Below are 26,766 nucleotides of genomic sequence, written 5' to 3'. Positions count from 1 at the left end.
CTAAAGTCCTGGTAAGCAGAGATTACTTTCAACACAGAAGTAACAATAACCTAATGTTAAGACAAAAAGCATTTGCACATGAATGTAAAGAAAGTCATGCTGCTGTTAATGTAGCGCTAAGTCTACATGTTGACCGCTTCGGTTCATTCCTTCACGTATATCATGCCAATTTTTAGTGAAAACTGAAATAGCAAATTTACCATTTTGTGGCAGTGTATGAATACTTGGACTCTAGTAGGTGTAAGGGTAAAGTCACATGGAGTAGACTTGTTGCAGAAATGTCCCTTTCACTTGAATGGGCTTGCAAGAATCCATGAACTATCTTCCCCCTCATCCTTCCCAATAAAAAGAGCCAGTTATACCTCCATCCACACAATATGGTCGTTTATTAAAAATGGAAATTCAATGTATAACAATAATATACTGCATGCTGCTTTTATACAAATATATTCCAGTGAGCATATTATATACCTTTATGACCTTTACTGCTTATAGAGAAAATGTAAAGATTGAAAGTTATGTTATAATAATGGTTACATCTATGCATGACTGGTAAAACTGTAACTATAGAAGACTAAGCTCTTTAATCAGAGTAGTATGTATCTTGCTGAAGTTCCACCTTTAATGTGTATAACCTGCCCAATAAATAATATTCACAGCTGCAAAGGTTGCTGGGAAAAGTGCCCTAGAATATACATCAATTGTATCAGCATCTATGGGCTTCAGGAAAATTTTCAGCCTTCCTTTCTTTTTAGGTGTAAATTCACGTCTGTGTTCTTCACGTTGTCTTCTGACTTCTGGGAGATCGCTCATTGGGCTTGGACTCATTGTTTCATTATCATTATGCTTACATATGACCCCAAATATTGACAATGAGAATACAACAATGGCGTCTTTACCATCCTGAAGAGACACCTGAAACATAGAATAATTATACTAATGTAGGTACAAATAATAAGAGGAACAATACAGAGAGTAATAATGGGGTACAAAAGGTTGTGGCTAAGTGTTGTCCTATTCAGTCTATTAAGGTACCTTTACACAGTTTCAATCATGAAAGGGGAAGTGCCTGGAATAGAATTGCCATTAAGTGTTTGCATTCTACATCCATATTGTATTTCAGAAGAGAATGACGTATGACAATATATAGGGGGCATACTGTAGAGTAAGTTATAGCAAAAAATGCTATAGAGAAAATGGCGGACAGACTACTGTACAGTCGAATGCAGAGAAGAATGTTGTACTATAGTGCACAGATCAGTGTTGCCCAAACTCCAGTCCTTATGACCCCCAACAGGTCATGAGGATATCCTATAGAAATACTTTGGAAAACCTGACCTGTTGGGGGGGGGGGGGGTGAGGGCTGAAGTTTTGGAAACACTGATATAGATGACTGGAGTAAAGTATGGTAAAATACAGTGCAGAGAAAAACCTGCCGACCAGGGGTGGCCCATAGCTGCCATTTGGGAGCCACAATAATGGCTAACTACTGTGCGGAAGCTTCAGTGAGAGAGGCACATGCTAAAGCAAATTTGTCAGATATATGCCCCACTACTTATATCCTGTGTATTGCTCTAAAATCAACTCAGTGACAACGCTGTGAGATAGATTTATTATTTCTGTCCAATATTTAGACAGTGTGGGGTACCTTTATTACTGATGTTATGACAGATTTCTGTCATAAATGGCACATTTTTGATGCAAATCAATTTAGACAATTTTACTATTAATTTGATTGAAATATAACAGATGTTACACTTCTCACTCCACGTATTAAATTTGTCTAGAGAAAGTGGATGTGGCTTGCTGTTTGGCCAGCAATTAAAGATATTATACGATATGCGACTTTTAAAAAAATCACAAAATATGTTCAATCTCTCTCCGGTGGCTGGGTGGTATATAAATGAACTCCATATCTCTAGACATAATTAAAGATGCACCAAATGTATCAACCTTGCAAAATTTGTTGCATTTTAAACTGGAGAAAGGGAAAAAAGTGTGCCAGAAAAGTGACATAAAAAATTACCCTGATGATAAATTTCCCCTTGTAAACTGAGATTCAATAGTCTAAAGATGAGCTAAATTTATCATGGTGGCTCAGGATGGTGCCTGATAAGCATCAAACAGGTCGCTGTACTGCATTGAAGTGGCTGCAATACACAGAGGAGACCACCAAAGTGTGACAGGCAATTAGGTGATGTGGGCAAGGATAGAAAAATGTGTTTTTACCAAAGTGGCCAGAGAAAACCAAGATGCAATTAAATTTGACGGTGATACATTTGTTTTTTTTTATATATGTGACCCTTACATCTTTTTTCAGACTAAAAAGCACCTTTTCTTCCCTTATGTTCCCACTTGTCTGACTATTCTCTCCTGACCATTATTAATGTAGGTCCTTTTTGTCCTTCAACCTATTTACTAATTGTATCATAGACCAGGATCTACATCTGCCAGCTGGACTTTATTTTGTTGTGACACATTTTAGAATTCTTTTACACTGTGTCTATAGATGGAAAGGTTCCCACTAGAGATGGGCGAATATACTCGTTTCGAGTAATTACTCGATCGAGCACTGCGATTTTCGAGTACTTCCGTACTCGGGTGAAAAGATTCGGGGGGCGCCAGGGGGCGGGGAGAGGCGTGGTGGAGCGGGGGGTAGCAGCGGGGAACAGGGCGGAGCCCTCTCTCTCTCCCTCTCCCCCCCACTCCCCGCTGCAACTCCCACTCACCCACAGCGCCCCCTGAATCTTTTCACCCGAGTACGGAAGTACTCGAAAATTGCGGCGCTCGGGTGAAAAAGGGGCGTGGCCGAGTAGGTTCGCTCATGTCTGGTTCCCACACATCTGGTACAGAACCATAACCATTCATAGAATCACAGACTGGTAGAGTTGGAAGGGACCTCCGGGGTCATTCGGTCTAACCCCCTGCTCAGTGCAGGATTTACTAAATCATCCCAGACATATTTGTCCAGCCTTTGTTTGAACACTTCCATTGAAGGAGAACTCAGCACCTCCGGTGGTAACCTGTTCCACTCATTGTTCACCCTCACTGTCAGAAAGTTTGACTTGACAGAGGTTGACAGAGGTTAATATGGCCCCCGTTTTGACAGTTTTTGTCAAACTTCTCATTTTTTTTTACTGCATGGAACAACGCAGAAGACTGCTGTATTCTATGAAGTATACCGTGAAAAGCCAATACCTCTGAGGTTTCCATCATAACCCATTCTATTGGAAACCTCAGGAGGGGGAATATGAAACAAGCCTAACTGCACTGATGTCTATCATTGGTTGTGACTATTTGCCCATAAACTTTTTGAAAGCACAATAAAAAAGGTTGTTTAAAAAAGATAGCACAGTAGAGCACAGCCCTATATATCCAGTATTAGGGCTTAGGCCTTCATCATGATGTCTGACCTTGGACTTCCTCTTGTGCTCCACTGCCTTCTTCTGTTTCTTCATGTAATCGGCATTAAAGTGGGCAAATGCATATTCTACGAGTGCTGCAAACACGAAGACATAGCATATCAAGAAGTAGATATCCAAAGCTTTGATAGCAGATGCTCTGGGAAGTGAAGAACGTGCACAGTCCATAAGAGTTGTCATAGTTAGCACAGTAGTTATTCCTAAGGAAACAAAAGATCTCAATTACTTCATCTTTTTATTGTCCATTACATTAAAGTTGATAGACTCAAAATCTTGGTATGTAATAAGAATTGGAGGCTGTACATTGAATCTGTTATATGTTGTATACTTCCACCTATACTAAATAAAACCTACATGATTGAAGAGTTCATAATCCCTCACACAAATTTACAACCAACCATTCTATAAATCAGACATTGGTGTTTATTTGTCGATATTCTGTACATATATTCAGGGTATATGTGGTATTACTGGTCAATATACAGTAGTCGGAATTTTTGACATAAAAGTCCCAAATTATTCCTCTTTTTCAGGGGAATGGTATTACCAATTATACCAGAGAAAGGAAAAATTGCAATTTCACTTTGGGCCAATCTGTCCCCAAGGGATGAGTTATATATGTACCAAGTTTGGTTGAAATTGCTCCAGGCGTTCATGAGTTATGGTGGCACATACATACATACATACATCTTATTTTATAAATATAGATTTCCAACCATAGAATATTGTAAAGGATTATTACCCAGTGATACCCGAGCAGGAACGGCAGACTGACTGATCCAAAATGAGACCCATGACATGACCACGAGTAAAATGGACGGCACATAGGACTGTATGATGTACATTCCTCGATTTCTTTTCAGCTGAATACGAAAAGTCAGTCTGGGAAACTGTCCAGCTAAAATACAAAAGAAGAGCCCAACAGAACTTTTATCTTGTTTTGTTCCATCCATTGCACTGATGTAAATGAATAAGACTGAAACAGATTTTGCAAATAGCATATTTGATAGAGCATGTATGTATTTGATTGTATGTCACATATAATAGAAATTCTGCATACACAACTGACCAGGGGAACATATATGAAATCATTTGTTTGGCCTGTCTCACCACAAATTGATTATACATGAGAATATCATTCATTTTCTCCTCCTGGAACTTGTATTATCATTGATTGGGGTGGTGGGGTTTTATACGGATCTGAAATACACCTACAAAGGCAAGAAGGGTAAAATGGTTTATGATTTATTAGTACTCTTTCCCTTGTGGTTGGCTGTGTATTTAATGTTATTCAACAGCCATTCAAAGGACCAGGATGTAACATAAGAGACCACTGTTAGTGGCCATGTCTACTTGGAAACAGAATTGGAACTGGATGTATATTAAATAACTTCTTGTAGCAACATGTACATATATACTGTATATGGCATTACAGAGCCCTCTGGTTCGGAGTAAAAATGTCAAGTTCGAAGGTCTTTTCATTTTTTTTCTAAAAAACTACTAACCCCAGAAAGCTGAAGGTATTGTCAATTCTCAATGTAATCTCCCTCTTCACCTACACATTTCTCACAATGTCAATGCCGGTTGCATAGCTGCTACGCATGCTTCTTTAGGGGTCTGTTTTGTCCACTGAAAAATGACTGATTCAAGAGCAGCACGACTGGAAGACATGCGACCATGAAGAGTGTCCTTCATCGTCCTTCATACGTAAGAAAAATGGCAACTAGATTCTCAGACTACTTTATGTACAGTTTGTTTAGTAGTCTGAGACCCTTCCCCTCCTCTCAGATGGACAAGCACTGTGTCCATCCTCCATTAGGGTCTTTCTTCCTGAGAGCTGATGGAAGTGTATTTTGTTTGCATCAGCCCAAACCAAGAATGTAACTTATGGAAAAAACATAGAATGGAAAGATTTGCACATTTTCTGTATTTTGGACCAATATCTAATCTTGTCTTAGGCTTAGTTCACACTTATTCAAGGGTTTCTAATATTTGGCTCTATCATAGAAGCCAGACAACAAAAATAATGGGAGTGTGGGATTTGTCACAGTTGTGAACATAGTCTTATATGGAGAACTAGTAGAAATCAAATCCCAGGGAAATTATTTTGTGGAATTAGGAATAATAGTTATAATGCAAATGTGTCAGCTATTTCAAATAAACAAAATACTCAGGGCAAACCAACATGGAGGTCACTTTGCGTGTTGCCCCATTGGCCTACTTTTGTAGAAATTGGTGGAATGCTTCAGAAGCCACCGTAGGCTTTTTAAAAAAATTCTTAGAGCATCTATTTGTAATCTTTCCCGGTAAACAACTTTCCGATTTAATTTCTTGTGCAGGGTTGGCCACAGAAAATTAGCCCGGCATCACGCGCTTATAAAAGTTGCCTAAAAGAAAAACTTTAATACCAATAGCAACCAATCACAGCACATATTTCATTTTTTATACTGCTGAGGTAAACTTAAAGCTGTGCTGTGATTGGTTGCCATGGGCAACAAAGACAGATTTTCATAAGAGTGTGGTACCAGGTTACTATTATGTAGCCTACCCTGTAGATGCTATGGTGATGATGAGTGACTGTGAGGCATGTAGTTACATAATGCATACACATGAGGGCAGTTTTGATAACAAACCACACCACATCAGGCTAAGATGTATATATATTAGGTGGTAATGCCTAGTTATTAGTTTATTCACATTTGTTTCCCCTACGAGAGGACTTGACGATGTGATCTTTTGATCACTTAGATAATACACTACACTATTTATGTAGTACAGTGTATTATCTTCATCATCATGTTCATCACTGACAGTACAGTACAGCCCATGGGCGTAACTAAAGGCTCTGGGGCCCTGATGCAAAATGTGAGCTGGGGCCCCCCTCTATCCGTTTCTGTACCCGTACCCATACCTAAACCATGCTGCACAGAGACATAACTTGAAGCTTCTGGGCCCCAATGCAAAACCTCCAACAGGGCCCCCAACTATAATAGTTTATTCATAGTACTGGGCTCCCTATATGGAGAAGAAAGGCCTTATTGGCCCCCTAAGGCTTCTGGGCCCGGGTGCAACCACATCCCCTGCACCCCCTATAGTTACGCCCCTGGTACAGCCTGTACATGCCAGACCAAGAAATCAAGATTTGACCTCCGATTGCCATGGCAAGTATCAGCACCCAGTGATTTAATTATGGAAGTGCCAATTGGGTGAAGGCGGGAGCCCTTTCTAAACCACCTAAATGCCGCTGTCTGCATTGACAGTGGCATCTAAAGGGTTAGTTGCAGAAGCGCCGAGGCTTATAGACACAGCCGTGATCCTGCTCCAGTTAACGGTCGCTAAACTTCTGAGCCCCCTAGTAATCAGCGCTGTACATGTACGGGGCGTGATGAGAAGAGGTTAATTAGAAGCTAAACACTAGAACAAAGAGGCTCAATCTGAGACTAGTTGAAGGGGGAAGATCAAATGATGTCAGAAAATATTATTTTGCTGGAAGAGTAGTAGACGTCCAGCAGACGTGGTTGGAGAATCACCGGTAAGTGAATGCAAGCGTGGAATAAGCATAGATCTATCCTAAGAGGAAAATAACAAGGAAATAATAAAAGGGCAGACTAGATGGACCAGGGGGGTCTTTTTGCGCTGTCAATCTATGCTTCTATGTAGGGCATTCAGGAATTGATTATAGTCTAGGCTAATAACACAGTATTATCAGAAAATGGCAACAAGAACATTTCAGAAATAAACTGTTTCTACAGTTTTGTTATCTTGAATTCAGACATCTGTACATATTTGAGTCAATCGGAGTCTTTAGTGACAACTCATCCCTATATGCTTTCTACACCCTTTGCTTCATGTATTCCACTCCATGCTGAGCTTGCACTTATCTCTGGGGGATCTTTCTCTGGGATTTATAAAGAATCACTCTATGGCGACTATGTTATGAAACTGCACCACCAAAAAATGTGTCCAACTTGTCTATATGACTGTTTTAGGTGCTATGAATTGGCTGTTAAAAACAGCCAAATCACAGACAAGTTGCAGGCAAGCCACAGTCGCATGCAACTTGCATTACAGTCTATAAAATTTGATATCTGAGACCAAAAACCCAATAGAATTGGATTTTTTAACTCTTTAACAACACAGCCATTTTTTTCCATTTTCAGTTTTTCTGCCTCACTTTCAAAAATCATAACTCCTTTAATTTTCTATGGATGTTGCTGTTTTAGAGCTTGTTTTTTGCAGAAGAAGGGCTTAGTCACACTGACGCATCGGCGCCCGTGTTACTGCAGGAGGAAGACGGCCGTACCTCAAGACGGACGTCTCTCTGCAGCGCCGGGAGAAAGAACATGTAACCGGCTTCATTGCCTGTCATGTGTTCTTTCTTCAGCGCTGCAGAGAGATGTCCGTCTTGAGGTACGGCCGTCTTCTTCCTGCAGTGAGGGCTCAGTCACACGGCGCATCGGCAGCTGTACACAGGCGCCGATGCGCCCGTGTGACTGAGCCCTGAGTTGTATTTGTCAGTGAAGAAATTGACAACCTGCAATCCGAATTAGTGGTACAAAATTCCCCTACTAGATTAAGGCTGCATGCAGGCGGCCGGGTCGGATGCCGCTGTGAGAATTCTCGCAGTTTGATGCGGACCCGTGCCCCTGCAGAGGCCTGCGGCTCACCCGCTCCCGGCGTCTTCCGACTCCGCTATGTGCATAGCAGAGCCGGCCCATCCCTATTGACGTTTCTGTGTGGGCCTCTGTGAGACCCTCGCAGAAATAGAACATGCCGCAATTTGTTTTCTGCGTGTGGACAAATCGCGGCCGTTTGCATAGGATTGCGTTTTGTAATGCAATCCCAATGCAGGCAGGCACGGGTGGAAATTCTGCGTGAAATACCACAGCGGAATTTCCGCCCTTGTGCAGGGAGCCTAAGACAAAGTGCTAAACCCTGAAGCACATATAATAAACCCCTGGAGGTGAGGCCATTCAGGTACTACCTATGGTATTGCAAGTGTGGACTGCAATTATGCTTGGTCCCGAAATTCCAACCTCTGTGAAGAGGGAGGAAGACCCTCATTAAAGGTCAATTCCCAACCCACTCCTTCTCAAACCTCTGCCCATAGTTATCCCCACCCACTCCATGTACCCTCTCTATTCCTCTATTCTCTTGATACAGAAAAATAACCTCCTATTTTAAACCGCCGACTGTGGCATAACAGAAGAACAACGTAAGATGGGAAAACAAACCGGAAAAAAAGAAGAGATAGGAAAGAAAAAAGAGAAAAACAAAATTTAAAAAGGGGAGGAAAGGAAGTAAGGAAGAGTACATCATAATGCATAGTCTTGCATTTGTCCCTGTATTAGACCATGACGTACCACGGCATCACTTTCTGAGCCTGATTCAGCTCTTCTGTGCTTTTATGAGTTGTATATGTTATGGAATTCCCAAGAATCCTGGAATTTGATCCAATAAAACCACATTTTCTGAAATTTATTGTATGTATTTTTTACTGAATCTGTCAAATTCTCCATCTCCATGATCTCTCTAACCATTCTAAACCACATTCTAATGGAGGGAGACACATTCTGCCACCATAACCTAGGAAGGGCTTTTTTAAAATTGTTTTATATTACATTTTTTTCGTGTAGATGGGGTGACCAAAAAAAGCGCAATTCTTACATTGTATTTTTTTTTTAACGACGTTCACTGTGCAGGATAAATAATCTGTTACTTTAATAGATCGACCTTTATGCATGTGGCCATACCAAATATGCTCTTATTTATTTAAACTTTCACTTTCATCTATTTTTCCAATAATTACTATACCTTCAGAAGGCCCCCGGGCTGCAATGGCAACAGAATCTCATCGCTGGGGGGCCGTTCAAGGCCCCAAACAACGATCGGGGTGTTTAAATGCTGCTGTCAGAATTGGGGGTTAACCGCCACAATCAGTGTTAGCGTTGATCGTGGCTGTTGTGTCTACTATCATAGACTGCTGGCTCCCGCTTTATATGGAGCAGGACTGACTAGCGGTTCTGCTCCATATAAACCCCACAAAACTGGGAAGTAACTATATGTCCTGTAGTGTTAAGAAGCTACAATATGCAAACACATGCAAATTCAGTCATAATTTTTAATATTAGAACGTGCTGAAAAGTCACATAAGAAATCAAAACTAGCACACAGGCATATAGATCTAGAATATAAAAAATGTGCTTTACTGCATATGAGATATACTCAAACAAGAACTCCCCCCATAATATACCACAATATTCGGCAATAATAATTTAAATATGAAATACCATCTCCTTTCTAATTAGAATACATAAATCATTTCTTAGGCCGCCTGCACACGAGCGGAAATCCCGCCGCGGGATTTCCCGCGGGATTTCCGCCGCTGAAAGTCTGCATAGGAGTGCATTACAATACGCACTCCTATGCAGACGGCCGCGGTTTGGCCGCGCGAAATCTCGCGCGGCAAACAAACCGCGGCATGTCCTAATTTTCTGCGGGGCACGCACTCACCCGGCACATGAAAGAGCCGGGGCCGCCAGGCGCGGGTGAGTACGCGCTCGTCCCTGCAGGCGCTCGGGTCGGATCGCGCGGCGAGAATTCTCGCTGCCGGATCCGACCCGCTCGTCTGCAGGCGGCTTTACCCTGGAATAGTATAACAATCCATACAGCAGAATAACAAGGCACTAATCCGGTAGTAGTAATAATACGGGGTCTTCACTTCCACTGAAATCAATAGGAGCACTTCCTGCTATTACACTCTTGCAGTCGACCCTCATGTTGGAGTGGGAAGTGCCAGAAGTGTAATAGGAGGCTTATGCTCCCATTGATTTTAATTGAAATAAAGCTCTCTGAGGCACTTCCTCCTCCAACCCCAATGACAATGTCTGGCACTGCTGCACTGACAGCGAGCTGGACTATCAGCTGATCGCTGTCAATCCTGAGTAGCAGGTTCCGAAAAAATAGGTCATCAAAAAAATTTTCCTGGAAAATCCCTTTCATTTTGGACAACCTTATAAACCAACTAGCAGATATACCCGGCTTTGTCCAAGTAAATTTGATACAGGTGTTTATTGTTCGCACTGAAAATTTTATGAAGTTAAGGTTACTTTAGATGAACCGAGCAATGAAATATATATACACATAGAGGAGTGTTAGATTCTCTTCAGGCTGCATGTACCAATGTCCTTCAGCAGAATGTGCCACCCCTACCACTCTTCACTTATGACCTAAAGAATGCTCACACCAAATTTCACAGAGAAGTTACATTACATACGGGTGCTCTTACATTACATAGAGCTGATGTGATTGAATGGCTGTGATTGGTTAACCCAGCGCCGGCTTTCATTGGCTGACGCCGTGCTAAGTTAGCCAATTAGAGCATTAGCTTTCTAGAGGCAGGGCATTCAAGCCCCGCATCCAGAAAGCAAGCTCTGTCGGCGTGGAGGAGGGAGCGACAGCCTGTAGCAGCGCCGCGGTAGGTGAGTATTGAGTTTTCTTTTCTACAACGTATTCCCGGGGTATAAGACGACTCCCGACTTTGGAGAAGATTTTTCTGGGTCTTATACTCCGGAAAATACGGTATTTCCTTCACTGTATGTATATATATAGATTGTGCACTGAAGAGTATAATGCAAGGTATTGTTAAATTCTTTGTACTCAGGTGGATGAAATGGAAGACCATTTATGATCTTGTTAATTAGTTAGGCTCCCTCTACTGGACAACCTAGTATTATTTTGCTGTCCGAGCTTTTTAAGTTACCCAGAGAGTTAAAAAAAATAGGGGACGTTTGGCGAAATTGCTGTTTCCACAGATACAGCAATATATGTTTTTCTTCTTGTGCAAGCAAATTTTTATTTAAATTCATTACTAAAAATATTTGTTGATCTGTTATTTTTCTCGCTACAGGACTCCCCGCTGATCTAATGAAGGAAGCTAGCTGTGGATCTGCTGCATTATAAACAGCTGAGATATTGATTGCAGAGAGTGATGTTTACAATTACTGGAATAGGCTGGCATGAGAAATCAGACATATATCACATCAGCCAAACATATCACAGAGCGAAAACCTTCTCTTGTAATGAAGAGTCACATTCATGGGCAATACATTTGAACCTTCTCATTTATTTACTTCTCTAAGAGGAGTTGCGGTGTATTATAGAAATGCAGGATTGAAAAATCTAAATGTATATAATAGGTAGAGAGGATTTAAAGGTGTATTCCCATGGCGTGACATATTGCTATCATCTGTCGTAGCATTCTGATTGGTGGGTATCTAATCTCTGAGTCACCTGCTGAGCCCTGAATAACAGGGGCAGACGTCTATTTGCCGATTTTCCTGCACAGCATTTACACAAGAGTGTCGTTGTGCAGTGAAAGTCAGTTAGAAGCCCACTGACTATGAAGTGATGACTCAGGTTGGCTTCAGATGAGCATAAGCGCAAAACCACTCTCAGTGGCGTAACTTTCTGTTTTTGGCGCATTTTACTGTACTTTCTGCGCTGCTAGGGACCGTTCACATTAGTGCAGGACACTCCCACACCATGATTGAGAAGGCTGTGCAGTCTTATTAGCCCCGGTGTTATTGGCGCAGTCCATTGTGCAGTTTTGCAGGCACATTTGCACACCTGTATTGACTTCTATTGTACGTAAATGGACACAAAAATAAGGCATGAAGTGTTTTTTTCATGTGTGCAAAATGCGCACACAAAAAAGAACAGTGAGAATGAACCCATTGCACATTTTGCGCAAACAAAACTGTGCACAAATACGGGCGTCTGAAGCTGCTTTTAGGGCGTTTTTCCAATGGCTGACAGTCGCCAGTCGAGAATCGCTCACATGTCTGAGTCTCTTGGTTTACAGCTCACCTAAGAACCAAGCAACTGTCAGCCCATGTAAACAGGCAGTCATTCATCTAACAGTAGATGTAAAGGTGATGGTAAAGCAGCAAGTAGGAATCCAATAATTCTTCAAAGAATGTTCATGATAAAATCCAAGTTTTTCCTTTTAGATCCAATACATCAACAGACGTAGCGTTTCGGCCGGCACACCGTGGCCTTTGTCAGGCTTATACATACCATGCAAATGCATACAATATATAGTAGCCTTAGCCAGTAAAAAAAACTGTTACACACCCCTTTAATTAAACATTACCAGGTGTCTTGATCAGAAAAGGCCATCTTAATTTGATTTTTCTTAAACTATAATACATATATTGTTATATTATTACCTGATTTGAAGTTCATCACCTCTTTGGTAAATTTGTAGTCAGTAATGGTGAATTGCGCCAGCTCGAGCTTATCTAGTCCATGGATCTGGTCCTGGGTTTCTGACCAGTTGTAGAGAATATCTTCAGCCGAATAGCCATCTAGAAGATATTGGAAGGTGATAATCCGCCATACACAGAAGAAGACAAATGGAGTGTGGCATGTATAATGTTACATAACTTGGTCACTGAAGCACAATGCCGAGCAGTGACACTTCAACTTCTTTCTCCATTCCTAGTACAGCTCTGGGCAAACTACTGTCACTTCTATTTAATGCAGACAAAATGCATTTATTCATTTGTCAAAATGGAGATGTTGCATGACACAAAGCTAACCTTTTCCCAGGTTCAAAATATGCGTTTGTAGGAATGAAAGGAAAATCACGAGTAAAGCGAATTTCAATAGTATCGTAAGGAACGGCATAAATATTCTAATATTAGCATTGGAATTGCTCCCAATAGCAACAGAAAAGGCTGCAGTGCTACAGAGATTCTTTCTGATAATGACACATATCAAGTACTGTATAGCGGTAATAACACTTTTAATATACTGTATATAATATTACTTCAAGGTGGATTTATAAAAGTGAATAAAATGTTTATTCAATATTCTGTATTTTGGAACGTGTGACTTATACATCTCAGTCAGATAAGGCTTCATTCACACCTGCACCCTGCCTCCGGTGCGACTTTCGAAAATACCGGCACATCAGCCAGGTCTGGCATATGCTGAATCTGTCCATTATATTGGGTTTTGTCTGGCTTCCGGTATGCCGACTGAAATGTTTTCTAGACAAAATAGTATATATAGTATGCTGTGCTATTTTATTTACATTTGCGTGTCAGATCTGCAAAGAAGCCTCCTGTGCAGATATGAATGGGGCCTAATTCGGCTATTTGTCATCGATGAGAGCTGTTACATGTCATGGCTCAACAGCCGTATTTCACTGGAGCAGGGGTGATATCATGGTGCCAGTGCATGTGATCCGAAATCCGATGCATGCTCAGCATTAATTTAGCATTGGATGCTGACCTGAGCCCTTTTCTGTTGGTGTGGACCAACTGGTCGGCTGGGAGGTGTGTGTTCCAGCTGATCAATACATTTATTCTGGCTCCTCCTATTTGAGGACGCCGGTTATACTTCTCGACTGAAGGTGTTTTTAGTCAAATCAGCAGCTCCTGCTCCACCGTCAGATACATTTGTTTGGTGTAAAGGATATTTGAGGTTTTCAAACATCTATTACCTGACTAATTGCTATTTCTGCATTGGTGTTTTATTTGGTTCATTGCGTGCTTAACAGTATCATATATATTGTTATTAATTGCTATAAACAGTATCGCTGTAATCCAACTAGGGAGCATCAGGGTCGCCGCAGGTTCCAAACATGGGGTCATCTTCAGCAAAGCACGTGCCCCTCTTTTATGTAGGGTCTCATCATATTAGTAGGTTAGGGTCAGTTTTCCCATTCCCGCACGTCTAGAGTTCATCATAAATATTTTTGTGTTCTTTGCGTTAAAATATTGCATGTACATCTGTAGTTTTTGGACAACAAATTCCGTCTGATCTGGACAAGTTGTTTTGCATCCAGCTTGGACAGAATATTACCATTCTTGAAGTATAAAGGGGTTGTTTGCTTTAGTCAATTCCTTTTTGTTAACAGGGTCTCCCGACAATGAGTTGATCACACTGTGTCCCTGTACTGGGAACCCTACCAATCAGCTGTAATCAATGGTGGAAGCTGAGAGCAAGTGATCATTTTCTCTGCAGTGCCACCTTGGGCAAAAATTACACAGTACCCATTGAAATCAGTGGGCTGTCTGTAATGTATGGATGTGTTGTGTCTTCCATTGCAATAAGCCTTTTAGCAGCTCTTTGCTCTGGCTCATAGATGAAGATTCCAAATGGGGTGATCCCACCCCTTACATTAATCCTAATAGGATATCTCAAACTGGGTTTTCTAAGCCACAACTTAAATAGCTTTGGGAAAAGCACTACCTGTATGCATATGCTCTATAGGCTGCTCAGCTGGGAAATGTTGTGCATGTTGACACAACCCTTTTGAGCAGACTTCCATTGCTAACAAGTTGTAACTTTATGAACCATTTGGGAATCTGAGTCCTAAATTAAGGAGGTCTCAAGTCTCTTCCTGGATAGGGGACACCATATATAAAATAATCCTTATTTTGTCATAGAGCCTGAAGAAGGACTTTCTGAAGCATTGCTACAACACACATTATATTTGTGATCGCCTTGTGAAGTTGAATAAAGATGCATTTTTACTTGCATCAAACAAAGTCTATGGTGAGGATTTGTTGTGCCATGTCCTCATGTTAGCGGGACCGTACATACTCAGCCCATTCCCCCATGTGGGCTTTTCTTAGATTAAACTCCCAACACTGTCAATGTGTCAATTGGACGTTCCTGACTACTCAGTGCCAATGGGTGACGGCAAACTTCATTGACAGTGAACCATGGGGACCACTTACTTGACACATTAATAATGCCAATAATTAAATCTAAAAAGAGACGGTACGGGGAACGAGAGTGAGTATAAACAAGAAACACATCACTGTAGTCAGCAGGACCGCGGCTGTAAAGCTGGTGCCACTGACATGAGGACAGGACAGGTCCTCTTTAAACGAAACAATAACATTTAGAGTAAAAGTAAGATTTCACAAGAAGATTCCAAAGTACAGTATAATAGTTCACACTAGCATTTTTGGGGGGGGATCCTGTTTTACAAAAAAAAACGAACTGTACAAAACTGAAGTGAAACGGAAATGAACAGAAAGCATTCTTTCATTTTTTTTGGGTGAATCCATCAAACAGATCCTTCATAAAATGGAAAGCATGCTTTCTGTTCATTTCTATTTCACTTCAATTTTTCAGCATTTTAATCGAATCCTTTTTTTCGTACTGCTTGTCTTGTATGTTTCCCTCCCAATGTCTACGCCCTTGGCGCATGCTCCGAAATAAAACCTGATACAAAGTAAAAACGGATGAAAACTGATTGCTTTCTGATCGATTATTGCAACTCGTTGCTGATCGGCCTCCCCTGCACCAGACTCTACCCTTTCCAATCCATCCTGAATGCAGCAGCCAGGCTCGTCTTCCTGTCCAGCCGCTACTCAGACGCCTCTGCCCTGTGCCGGTCACTGCACTGGCTGCCCGTTAAATACAGAATTCAATTTAAACCCATTACCTTCATCCACAAAGCCCTCCACAGCGCAGCGCCCCCCTATATCGCCTCCCTCATCTCAATCCATCAACCAGCCCGGGCTCTCCGCTCTGCTAACGAAACCAGACTGAGCGCCCCTTTAATTCAAACTTCTCCTTCCCGCCTCCAAGATTTCTCCAGAGCAGCACCGGTCCTCTGGAACGCACTACCAAAGGTTAACCGGGAAATCCAGGACTCGCAGAACTTCAGGCGTGCTCTAAAAACGCACCTCTTCAGGGAGGCATACCGCATTCCCTAAACAAACCCCTCTGTACTCCGCCTGATAACATGCTCCCTGAGCTATTGACTGCAATCTCTGCTAGCCATCATAAACCTCTCCTGTAGTCATACCGTTTCTGCCGCCACACGGCTTAATGTCTGACCATTGTCTGTGTGTAAAGAATCCCTCACTCTCCACCCCACCATACAGTGCACACCGCCAGCCCCTTTACCTTCTATATCACCCCATTACTTGTAGTATGTAAGCTCGTTGGAGCAGGACCCTCACCCCTATTGTTTCCATCAACTGATTACTATGTAACCGTGGTTCTGTAATGTTTGTCCTTTTGTCTTTCTGTATTCCCCCTGTCTATGTAAGCACTGCGGAATATGTTGGCGCTATAAAGTTTATTATTATTTTTTTTTTTTTTTTCGGTCTCCCATTGACTACAATGTAAACACAATGAGTCCGTTTTTGTTCCTTTTTGTTAACTGGAAACAAAAGAACTGCAGTCTGCACCTTTGTTCCAGTGTAAAATATTGAATGGATAAGGAAAATTGAGACATGGATTGAAACTGGAGACCTTCAGTTTCAATGCATTTCTATGGGCAGTAAAACTGAAATGTCTTCTTTCTGATTTGTTGCTCTCACAGCGGAACAGCTAGATCGAAAGCAAAAACGTTAGTGTGAAATTGCCCTTAGAATGGTTATTATTTCATTTTTTTCTAAATAACAATGATAATTGTTGACAATTAATTATACAATGTACTTCCAAGTCAATGTAATGATACAAGGTGTTTAATAAAGGGCTCAAAAACTTACAGCTTTCCAGGTCCAGCCTACATTCTTGCTCATCCAATGGGTACTTTGTTAAGTCCATGTCACAGGACACAATTGATGTGATTCTGCCAGTGACACAAGTTTAAGATTAAACTAAATAAATGACTGTAACACCGTACAAAGTTCACATTTTGAGCAATCTTAATAGAATGCGATATATTTGCTTAGATTTTTTATGAAAAATCACCTCATTGGATGATTTATTCAGATTATTGGGATGTAGGTATTATAGTGATTTAATGCATATGCAATTATGACACTAGTTTCCATATGGGAAAACACTTTAAATTATTAAAGGGGTATTCCAGGAATTTACTATTGATGACCTATTATCAGGATAAGTAAGCAGTAGTTGATAGGTAAGGGTCTTGTGTTTCAAATCTCTACCAATCAGCTGATCCTCCGGCCCATTGTCAGTGTAGTGGGGCCAGTCGCCCGCATTGGTGGTTGTGGCTGGAAGTTTAATACATGGCTTAATGCCTATTGAAATCAATGGGAGCGATCTCATCTATTGTACTTCTGGCTCTGACTGCAATAAGAAGCCTGAAGTGTAATAGAATATATTCCTCCCATTGATTTCAATGGAAGTTAAGCTGCCTATTACACTTTTGCCTTTGACTACCAATATGCAAACCTGCTGTATTGACAGTGGGCTTGAGGACCAGCCGATTGGCAAGGATCCTGAGCGGTAGACCTTTGCCGATCAACTATTGATGACTTAACCTCAGGATAGGTCATCATCAATACTAAATGCTGGTAAAATCACTTTAAGCAATTTTCTGGAGTTTTACTGCATTACATGTTTATCTATGTAGCATATATATTTAAAGGGAACATGTCACCAGGTTCATACTGCCCAGACCACAAGCAGCCTAAAACTGAGACAGATATGTCCATTTGCCCACCATGTAAAAAACATACTTAGATGTTTGACTTGGAGCTGAGCTCTCGAAGGGGTAGGCTGCAACGGGCTTTTCCTACCCACAGCATCAAGAGTGACAACTCCTCTCTCTGCTTTTGTATAGGGAGAAGCCTGTCAATCTTTGTGATGTAGGTGTGAATAGCCTGGCGTAGCCCACCTCTTTGACTTGAGAGCTCCATTTCAGTTAAGCTCTAAGTCAAATGTCTAAGCACGTTTTTTCTGAAACACGGCAGCTTTTCAGAATAAAATATACATTGGTCAAATGGGCTTACCTGTTCTGGGTTTATGCTGCCCATTATTTAGGCAGCATGAACCTCGTGGCAGGTTCACTTTAATGATGACACACATCATAACTATGATGTTATTGATATTACTTATTTTTTGATGTGACTAAAGACATTTATACTTTTTATTACAATCATATGTTCTGCGCTTATTGTATAGGTGCTAACTAGAGATGAGCGAGCATACTCGCTAAGGCAATTACTCGAGCGAGCATTGCCCTTAGTGAGTACTTGCCCGCTCAGAAGAAAAGATTCAGCTGCCGGCGGGGGGCAAGGAGCGGCGGTGGAGAGTGGGGGGGAACGGAGGGGAGATCTCTCTCTCCCCCCGCTACCCCCTGCTCACTCCCGCAACTCCCCGCTCCGGCAGCCGAATCTTTTCTTCCGAGAGGGCAGGTACTCACTAAGGGCAATGCTCGCTCAAGTAATTGCCCTTAGCGAGTATGCTCGCTCATCTCTAGTACTAACTGTTAGGTTACGTGCCTGCTCTTTAAACTCTTACCTACTGCTGTACAAGATGACACCATCCGGTTGTATTCGGATTAATTTGTTTTCTACTGTGACGTCATGAAACCAGGCAGATTTGGCATTCACTATAAATGTGTCTGGAACCCAAAGTTTCTCAACAAATCTGCTGTCGAAGCCAAGAGTTTTGTTGGTGTGATTGTAAGAAAGTCTTTCATCTCTCCAGCTCTGACGTAGGAACACTGTCATTGTGTATTCCTGAACAATAAAATAACTCACGGTAAAGTTTCATCCTTCAGTTGGGTAATTATCACACAGAGATTCTATGAAAGATGTTATATAGACGAGAGCAATATAACACTAATAATAAAAAAACATAAAAAAACGTATGCATTTCCTCTGCAAAACTAATCCACACTGAAAGACATAAGTTATGTGTCTGGACTACTTAATAAGCAATATGGAGAGAACAAAATAATAATAGTTTTTCTTCGGTTCAGCGCTCAGTCATCTGGAAACCCTGCGGGTCTGACATTTATCGAATATATTCTCAAGCAACAATTTTATTCCAAAATCACAGTTTCTTCTGTACTAAGTCCTATTTTTATGTTACTCCACATATACACTTAGAAAAATTGTGGCTGCTTGCTGCCACAGTAATGCCAATAGGCGCCAGTCTCTATGCAGCTTCTATTCAGGTCAGTTTTTCGTTTAGATTACCACCTAGTAGTGGCAACAGGTATCATTTTTTGCATTTTATTTTGCTTTTTATTATTACCATGTTTACTTCAGAGATGTGGTCAATGCTGGTCACTTCAATGTCCACAGCAACAATCACAGGAGGACCTACAAATAATAAATATAAATTAAAATTGTATTTCTGGCCTGAAAACCTAAACTTAATGGTGTTTTTCTGGAGCTGGTGGGTGGTCACGTATTGTACATTGCGCACATGAGCAATCTGCCAGTCACACGCTTTAGCAGTGACTCTTCCATGGACATTGAAGCCTGTAATTGGCTGAGCGGTCACATGTGCAATGTATGGTCTGATTGCCACCAGCTTCTTCTGGGTTTTGAGCAGTGGGCATCGGGGCTCCAGTGCTGGACAGGGAGCCACCAAAGTAAGTGAGTATGCATTTTTTGCGCTTTTTTTTATATGATTTTAAGCCTGTAAAAATGTATTTAAAAGTACCAGAAAACTACTTTAACTTGGTAGTTAAAGTAGGTTTCTGGTACTTTTAAATACATTAGTATACCACAGGTAGTGGTATTGCAATGTAGATTCAGCGTTAGGTTGTGCTGCAGGGGCCTGTAGTACTAGGGTTTCTAGCAGAACAAGCCCACAGGTGTGGCATAATTGTGCTGGCTGGGTGTGGTGATCTCCTGCTAGCCAATCCCCTGGGTCTTTGCTCTCATATATATCCAGCTCCTGTCAGTGTCTGTTTGGTGTCCTGAGTGAGCAGTCATGTATCCTTGTCTGTTGCAGCTTGCTGTGAATTTGTTGGTTTGTTGTATGTTTATTTTCTGTCAGTTTTGTGTCAGTTTGTTTTGCTGAGTTTGTTTGCTATTTTTACACTAGGGTGGCCCTTAAGGTCCTCTAGTAGATGTGTCTTGCTAGTGTAGGGACTGCAAGACATGATGAATCTTGTCGTGGCCTTGCAGCTTAAGTTCATTGGCCAATGTATGAACCAATTCCTCGTACTTTCTTAGCTATAACATCTTATGTGTACATGTATGCATGGCGAGAGTTTTGGTCATTTGTCAGTCAATATGTTTATGTCTGTCCATCAGTCCAGTCCACAGTATGCAGTTCTATGTCCAGTTGGTTTTTCCATCAGCACGTTCAGTCTGAATTCTGTCTTAGGTCCCTGTTTTGTGATATCCCAGCCTGTTTTGGGCATGTTCGTGTGGGCCCTGTGCTTATTTGCCCACATGAATGTAACATTCAGGATATGATGCAGCAAAAGGAGTTACAACTATATACAAAATTTATTTTTGAACAAAGGAGTGAAAGTTAAGTAATGTTGTAGCAGCAAGTAAGCAATTTAACTTTTACTGTAGATTTATCTAATGCTAACTGCGGCTATCTACATTTTTGGATTAATACTACTCTGGACACACCAAGAAACAATTCAAGAAAAACAATCTTGCAGACCAGGAAAAGCAAATCATGGAGTGTCACAAACAGTTAGAATCATAGACCTGGATCTTGGGGGGGAGTTGGGGATTTCTATCTTGAATCTAAGTAGTGCAAGGATTTTTTTCTTTTGTGGGTTCAGTGATGTGACCATATACATATAGATTCATAGGATGGTAGAGTTGGAAGTGACCTCTAGGGTCATCTGGCCCAACCCCCTGCTCAATGCAGGATCACTAAATCATCCCAGAGAGATATCTGTCCAGACTCTGTTTGAACACTTCCATTGAAGGAAAACTCGCCAACTTCCATGACAACCTGTTCCACTCATTAATAACCCTCACTGTCAGAAAGATTTTTGTAATATCTAATCAGTGTCTCCTCCCTTTCAGTTTCATCCCATTGCTTCTGTTCTTTCCTTGTACAAATGAGAATAGGGCTGATCCCTCTGCACTGTGGCAGCCCTTCAGATATTTGTAGACCGCTATTAAGTCTCCTCTCAGCCTTCTTTTTTGCAAGCTAAACATTCCCAGATCCTTTAACCCTTCCTCATAGGGCATGATTTGCAGACCGCTCACCATCTTGGTAACTCTTCTCTGAACTTGCTCCAGTTTGTCTTTTTTTAAATTGAGGTGCCCAGAACTGGACACAGTATTCCAGATGACTAAGGAAGAGTAGTGGGGGATAATTACCTCATGAGATCTAGACTCTATGTTTCTCTTAATACATACGAGAATTGTGTTTGCCTTTTGGCTGTTTCATCACATTGTTTACTCATGTTCAGTCTATAATCTATTAGTATGTTTTTTTCACATGTGCTGCTGCTTAGCCCAATTCCTCCCATTCTGTAAGTGCTTTTTTCATTTTTTTTACCCAGATGTAGAACTTTGCATTGATCTATAAAGTTCATCTATAAAGGATTACACTTCACTTTTGATGATCAATACCACACTCAGTCTCTTAGGAAAGCTAGTCCCCCTTTTCTCGTAGAATATTCTATTAAATAACACAGTCCTTAAAGGAGATGTCCCGCGCCGAAACGGGTTTTTTTTTTTTTTAAACCCCCCCCCCGTTCGGCGCGAGACAACCCCGATGCAGGGGTTAAAAAAACCACCCGCACAGCGCTTACCTGAATCCCGGCGGTCCGGTGACTTCAATACTTACCGCTGAAGATGGCCGCCGGGATCCTCTATCTTCGTGGACCGCAGCTCTTCTGTGCGGTCCACTGCCGATTCCAGCCTCCTGATTGGCTGGAATCGGCACGTGACGGGGCGGAGCTACACGGAGCTACACGGAGCCCCATAGAGAACAGCAGAAGACCCGGACTGCGCAAGCGCGGCTAATTTGGCCATCGGAGGCCAAAAATTAGTCGGCACCATGGAGACCAGGACGCTAGCAACGGAGCAGGTAAGTAAAAAACTTTTTATAACTTCTGTATGGCTCATAATTAATGCACAATGTATATTACAAAGTGCATTATTATGGCCATACAGAAGTGTATAACCCCACTTGCTGCCTCGGGACATCTCCTTTAAGCCAGGTTTTAGCAATCAAAACTTGCATAAAGTTGAGTGCCCATACTATTAGCTCTATCGCTTATAGCAGGCCTCTTAATAAACAGACTGAGTCCCTTTCTGGTCTTCACACCTATCTGTTGGAGGCCAGCCTCACTTACACTTTCTTGCATGGAAATTGTCACTATCACTAGCTCAGGCTAGTCCAAGGTTGGGAGGACGGCTACCATAGTTCCCTTGGATCATTGTTGCAGTCCTGATAACCTAGTGAGTAGGGGAAATAACACTGTCTCTCTCTTTTAGGTGGCTCCAAGCAACAGGCAGCAGGCAGTCTCCATTTCCTTAGTCCAGAACCTACTGTTCTCCTCATGTAGCCCCTTTACTCTCACAGTCTCTGTGTTTCTCGCTGTTTCTCCTCTGCTGCTCGCTGCAGCCTCCAGCAACATTCTCTGCAGGCTACCATGCCTCATTTTGGCAGCTCCCAGCAACACCTCAGCTCTGTTACAGTCTCTGTGCTCTGCTGATGATGCTGAAAAACAAAATCTTTTAAATGGTGCCTGCAGCACCAAGAATGTTCAGGGTCTGGGCTTAGCAACTTCAGCACTGTGAGTGTGAACACTTACTGACAAGGGGGTGGAGCTTGGTGCAGCTGAAGCAGCCGCTGTAACTAGTAAGAGGGGAGCAGGGGAGCACTCTCCCCTCCTACATTTTAATAGTTGTTACAAGCAGCAATCCTTTTTTGCAGTAAATTTGAAGGGATGGGCCATAAATGTCTAATAAGTGGGGTCTCAAAAGAGGAGACAGGGATCCCTGTTCTGCATCTTAAGGTGGCCACAGGCCATCGCATCTGGGTGCGGAGTGAATGGAAACGTGGATGCACATGTGCAATACTCTCACTGACAATATCATGAACTAATCAGTGAATGATAAAGCATCTATTACGTGATTATGATATTCATATCTTTTTCACTTTGAAGTAGTTCAATTAACAGACTGGCCTGCTTTGGAGATTGTAATACTGTAATACTTCTCTGACTCATTTCTCTTCATACAAAATATCGGTAATCCTTACTCTTACCTCCAATGCCGGGTCTGAATTTCCTTGCATATCCTTTCATTAACCCTTCCAAACTTGGCATCCAGGCTATATCTAGATTAGATCCAATGTAATCTCCGATGTCTTCTGCACCACTGACATAGTGGAAAGAAATGTGCACCTTATGTTATATAGTTACATAGTAGCATTAAAAAGCTATCATATATATATATATATATATATATATTAGAGATGAGCGAGTATACTCGCTAAGGCTAACTACTCGAGCGAGTAGTGCCTTATGCGAGTACCTGCCCGCTCATCTCTAAAGATTCGGGGGCCGGCGGGGAGCGGCGGGGGAGAGCGGGGAAGAATGGACGGGAGATCTCTCTCTCCCCCCTGCTCACTGCCGCAACTCACCTGTCACCCGCGCCGGCAGCCGAACCTTTACAGACGAGCGGGAGGATACTCGGCTAAGGCACTACTCGCTCGAGTAGTTAGCATTAGCGAGTATACTCACTCATTTCTAATATATATATATATATATATATATATATATATATATATATATGAATGAGGAATGGAGCTCCGGTCCAATAAAAACATATCTCACACCTACAGTATTATATGAACAAAACAAAGAAAATGATGCTCCAGCATGCAATGGGACTACAGGTCTCAGCCAGAATGTATTCTGTAAGGCTAGGGCTACAAGGTGATCTTGGTTCACGACATGAAGATTGCAGTGCTGCACTATGATATTGCATGTGATTGACAATGGGGTTGTGTTGCGACATACCCCGATACAAGTGTTATATCTCGGGTCAATATAGGCTGCTAAAACTGTGACAATGTACGACTTTGGTTTAAACATAAGATAAAACTTCAGTAATGTGTTAGCCAGTTGAAAAAAGTCTTATTGCTCTCCACAATGGAAGGAAAGTAAGTCTTGCAGTAACTTTTATTGACTAACTGAACTGAAAGAAATTATGTTAGGGCTCATTCCCCTGAACTTATATATGCCGCATATTTTTTATGCGTGTAATACACAGTGGAAAGAACCCATTGTTTTCAATGCGTTCATTCGCAGCTGCAAGTTTTTTACGCAATTCTAACTCAAGAGAATTAAAATGCCTAATCAGGGCGAGTTGTCTACTTTTCCTAGCGTTGTAAGCAGGGTAACTCAAAGTAAAAAATAGATCACAGTATGGCCTAATCGTGTTTGATTTTTAGACGAGAGTAGCACATATTAATGTGCGGTGTTCAGCACTTGGACAGCCCAATCCGAGTTGCACATAAGAATATCGGGTTCAGCTTTTTTAGGGACCATGTGCGTGTACTCTCAATATGCTCTGTATTTACGCGCATAAAAAACACGCAGAAATATGCAATACACCTGTGTGAACAAGCCCTACAGCGTGCATACACATTTGCGTTTTTGTGCATCAGGTGTAGCGTGTTTGCTTGCGCAATAGCGGACTTTACTGTACTGTTTGCGCTTGCAAGTCTTGCGCAATTGTGCACACAAAAGAATGTGCAGCAATGCTCTCAGTCATTGAAATGAGTTCAAGATGTGTTCTTTTCCTGGCATTAGAGCATACTGCGTTTTTTTTTTTTTGCATGACTTAAATGCACGCCCAAAACACGCACTTGTGACCCAACCCATTAAAATCAATGGGTTCTATTCTCTGTGTACTGTGCAGGCAAATACGTTCATGTGACCCAGGCCTTAGGGCGGATTCACGCAGGCGTATGCGTTCTAGCACATGCTTCAGCACAACACATTTGTGCCATGAACGAGACGATTTTGAGTACTTATCGGTGTGCTTTACAGTACTTTTTTGTGAATGCTGGGTTTGGTCACATGGGCGCGAGGCACCCCACTGCCCTGATTTCAAAAGCTTTGTATTTCGTGCTTTCCGTTGCGTACTGCGTGCATATTTTCGCACACACTATAGACTTCTATGAGACTATTTGGGGTGCAAATCTGCACAAAATAGACCAGGTTCTATTTTTGCGTACACGAGACAAAAAAAGGAAAATGGGAATTATCCCATTGATATAATGGGTTCTATTTTCTGCGTATTGGGTGCAGAAATTTTGCACAAAATACATCCGTGTGAAGCCACCCTTGCGGTGCATGTACATGGTCATAGGCATTTTACGTGCAGCCGCTGGAGCTGTAAAAACGCCTGAACGGCAAAGGGCCCGGCGCATGTACGCTGAGGCCATAATGCTGTGGGACATGAGGAGATATTACCCCTTCCCTCCCCCTCACCGGCTCACTTCCTCTCTCCTCTTCTCCGGCTGTTTGCAATGGGATGGGGTGGGGGGTGGGTGGAGCTAAAATCCTGCCCCTTGTTAGCAGCCAGCAATGGGAAGGGTGGAGTGGACGGAGGTTAGCTCCACCCCCGTCCCACCCCTTCCATTGCAAACAGCAGCAAGGGGCAGAGAGGAAAGGAGAAAGGTGAGGAAGTTTAGCAGTCACGCGGCTAAACTCCCTCCCACCTCCCTTCTCTGGCAGCTAGAATAGGCGCACATTGATATCTGTGCAGCTGCCGCCGCTAACATGAAGTCGCCCAGTCGTGCGCTTTCAAATCACGGAAATATGCCCCTGCCCTGTGCACTGATGCATCGTAAGTCAATGCATCAAAGGGGCAGCGTGTATCGGCCAGGCATGAAAACCCAGCCAATATACTTCCGTGTGAATAAGCCCTTAGACCAGATTCACTAAACCGTATTTGTGCACACAACATCTGCACACGCAATACGCAATCAAAAGAACCTATTAATTTCAATGGGTTCGTTCACAAGTGCGTAATTTGAGTGTGCAATTCGTTCACACAAAAATATAAGCAACGTGTTCCATTTTGCGCCATATTTGCACAAAGAAATCGAACACATTGAACTAAATACACTAATTCGCCATTTCAATGGGTGGGACAGTGGTTGTGTGTTTTTTGCATGCGCAAAAAGTACAGTAAAAAATGGAAAACTGATATGCAAATGTGCGCACGCCCATGTGAATCCAGACTTAGGGTGCTTTTCTGATTTAGAGACCCAGAGTTGTAGCGAGGCTTGCCCTCACTTAGGGCAAATATTCAGCCCTCTACAGTGTTTCCCCGAAAATAAGACAGTGTCTAATATTAATTTTCGTTCAAAAAGGTTTAACTTTTTTACATGTATAGCTGCCTGGACACTATTTAAATTGACTTTTTTAATTAACTGTTAGCAGGGCTTAATTTTGGAGTAGGGCTAATATTTCAAGCATCCTCTAAAAGCCTGAAAAATCATTTTGCATCCTCAAAAATTCTGGAAAATCATGCTATGTCTTATTTCCAGGGAAACGGGGTATGCCAACCCTTTATCTAAATACCTTGGAGCAGGCAGAGTAACTTGTTTGCACCATCTTGGCACCCAACACGATCCTCAGTCGTCCTCCCAT

The 26,766-nt window shown here is 42.0% G+C and overlaps 1 protein-coding gene across 1 annotated transcript; it reads right to left on the bottom strand.

Moving 5' to 3' along the window:
* Positions 1 to 621: 621 nt before the first annotated feature.
* Positions 622 to 26,766, bottom strand: GABRD (gamma-aminobutyric acid type A receptor subunit delta). The gene is made up of 9 exons (XM_066609342.1): positions 26,698 to 26,766; positions 23,364 to 23,502; positions 19,413 to 19,480; positions 18,672 to 18,892; positions 16,949 to 17,031; positions 12,653 to 12,790; positions 4,165 to 4,320; positions 3,414 to 3,622; positions 622 to 915 (listed from the first exon to the last, which is right to left on the bottom strand). The coding sequence occupies exons 1-9, from the start codon at positions 26,764 to 26,766 to the stop codon at positions 622 to 624; spliced, it is 1,377 nt and encodes a 458-aa protein (XP_066465439.1).

This window comes from Eleutherodactylus coqui, chromosome 6 (genome assembly GCF_035609145.1).
Source record: "Eleutherodactylus coqui strain aEleCoq1 chromosome 6, aEleCoq1.hap1, whole genome shotgun sequence".
NCBI classification, from domain to species: Eukaryota; Metazoa; Chordata; class Amphibia; order Anura; family Eleutherodactylidae; genus Eleutherodactylus; species Eleutherodactylus coqui.
Note: the sequence above shows the minus strand (reverse complement) of the source record. Positions and strands in the feature narration are given on the sequence as shown.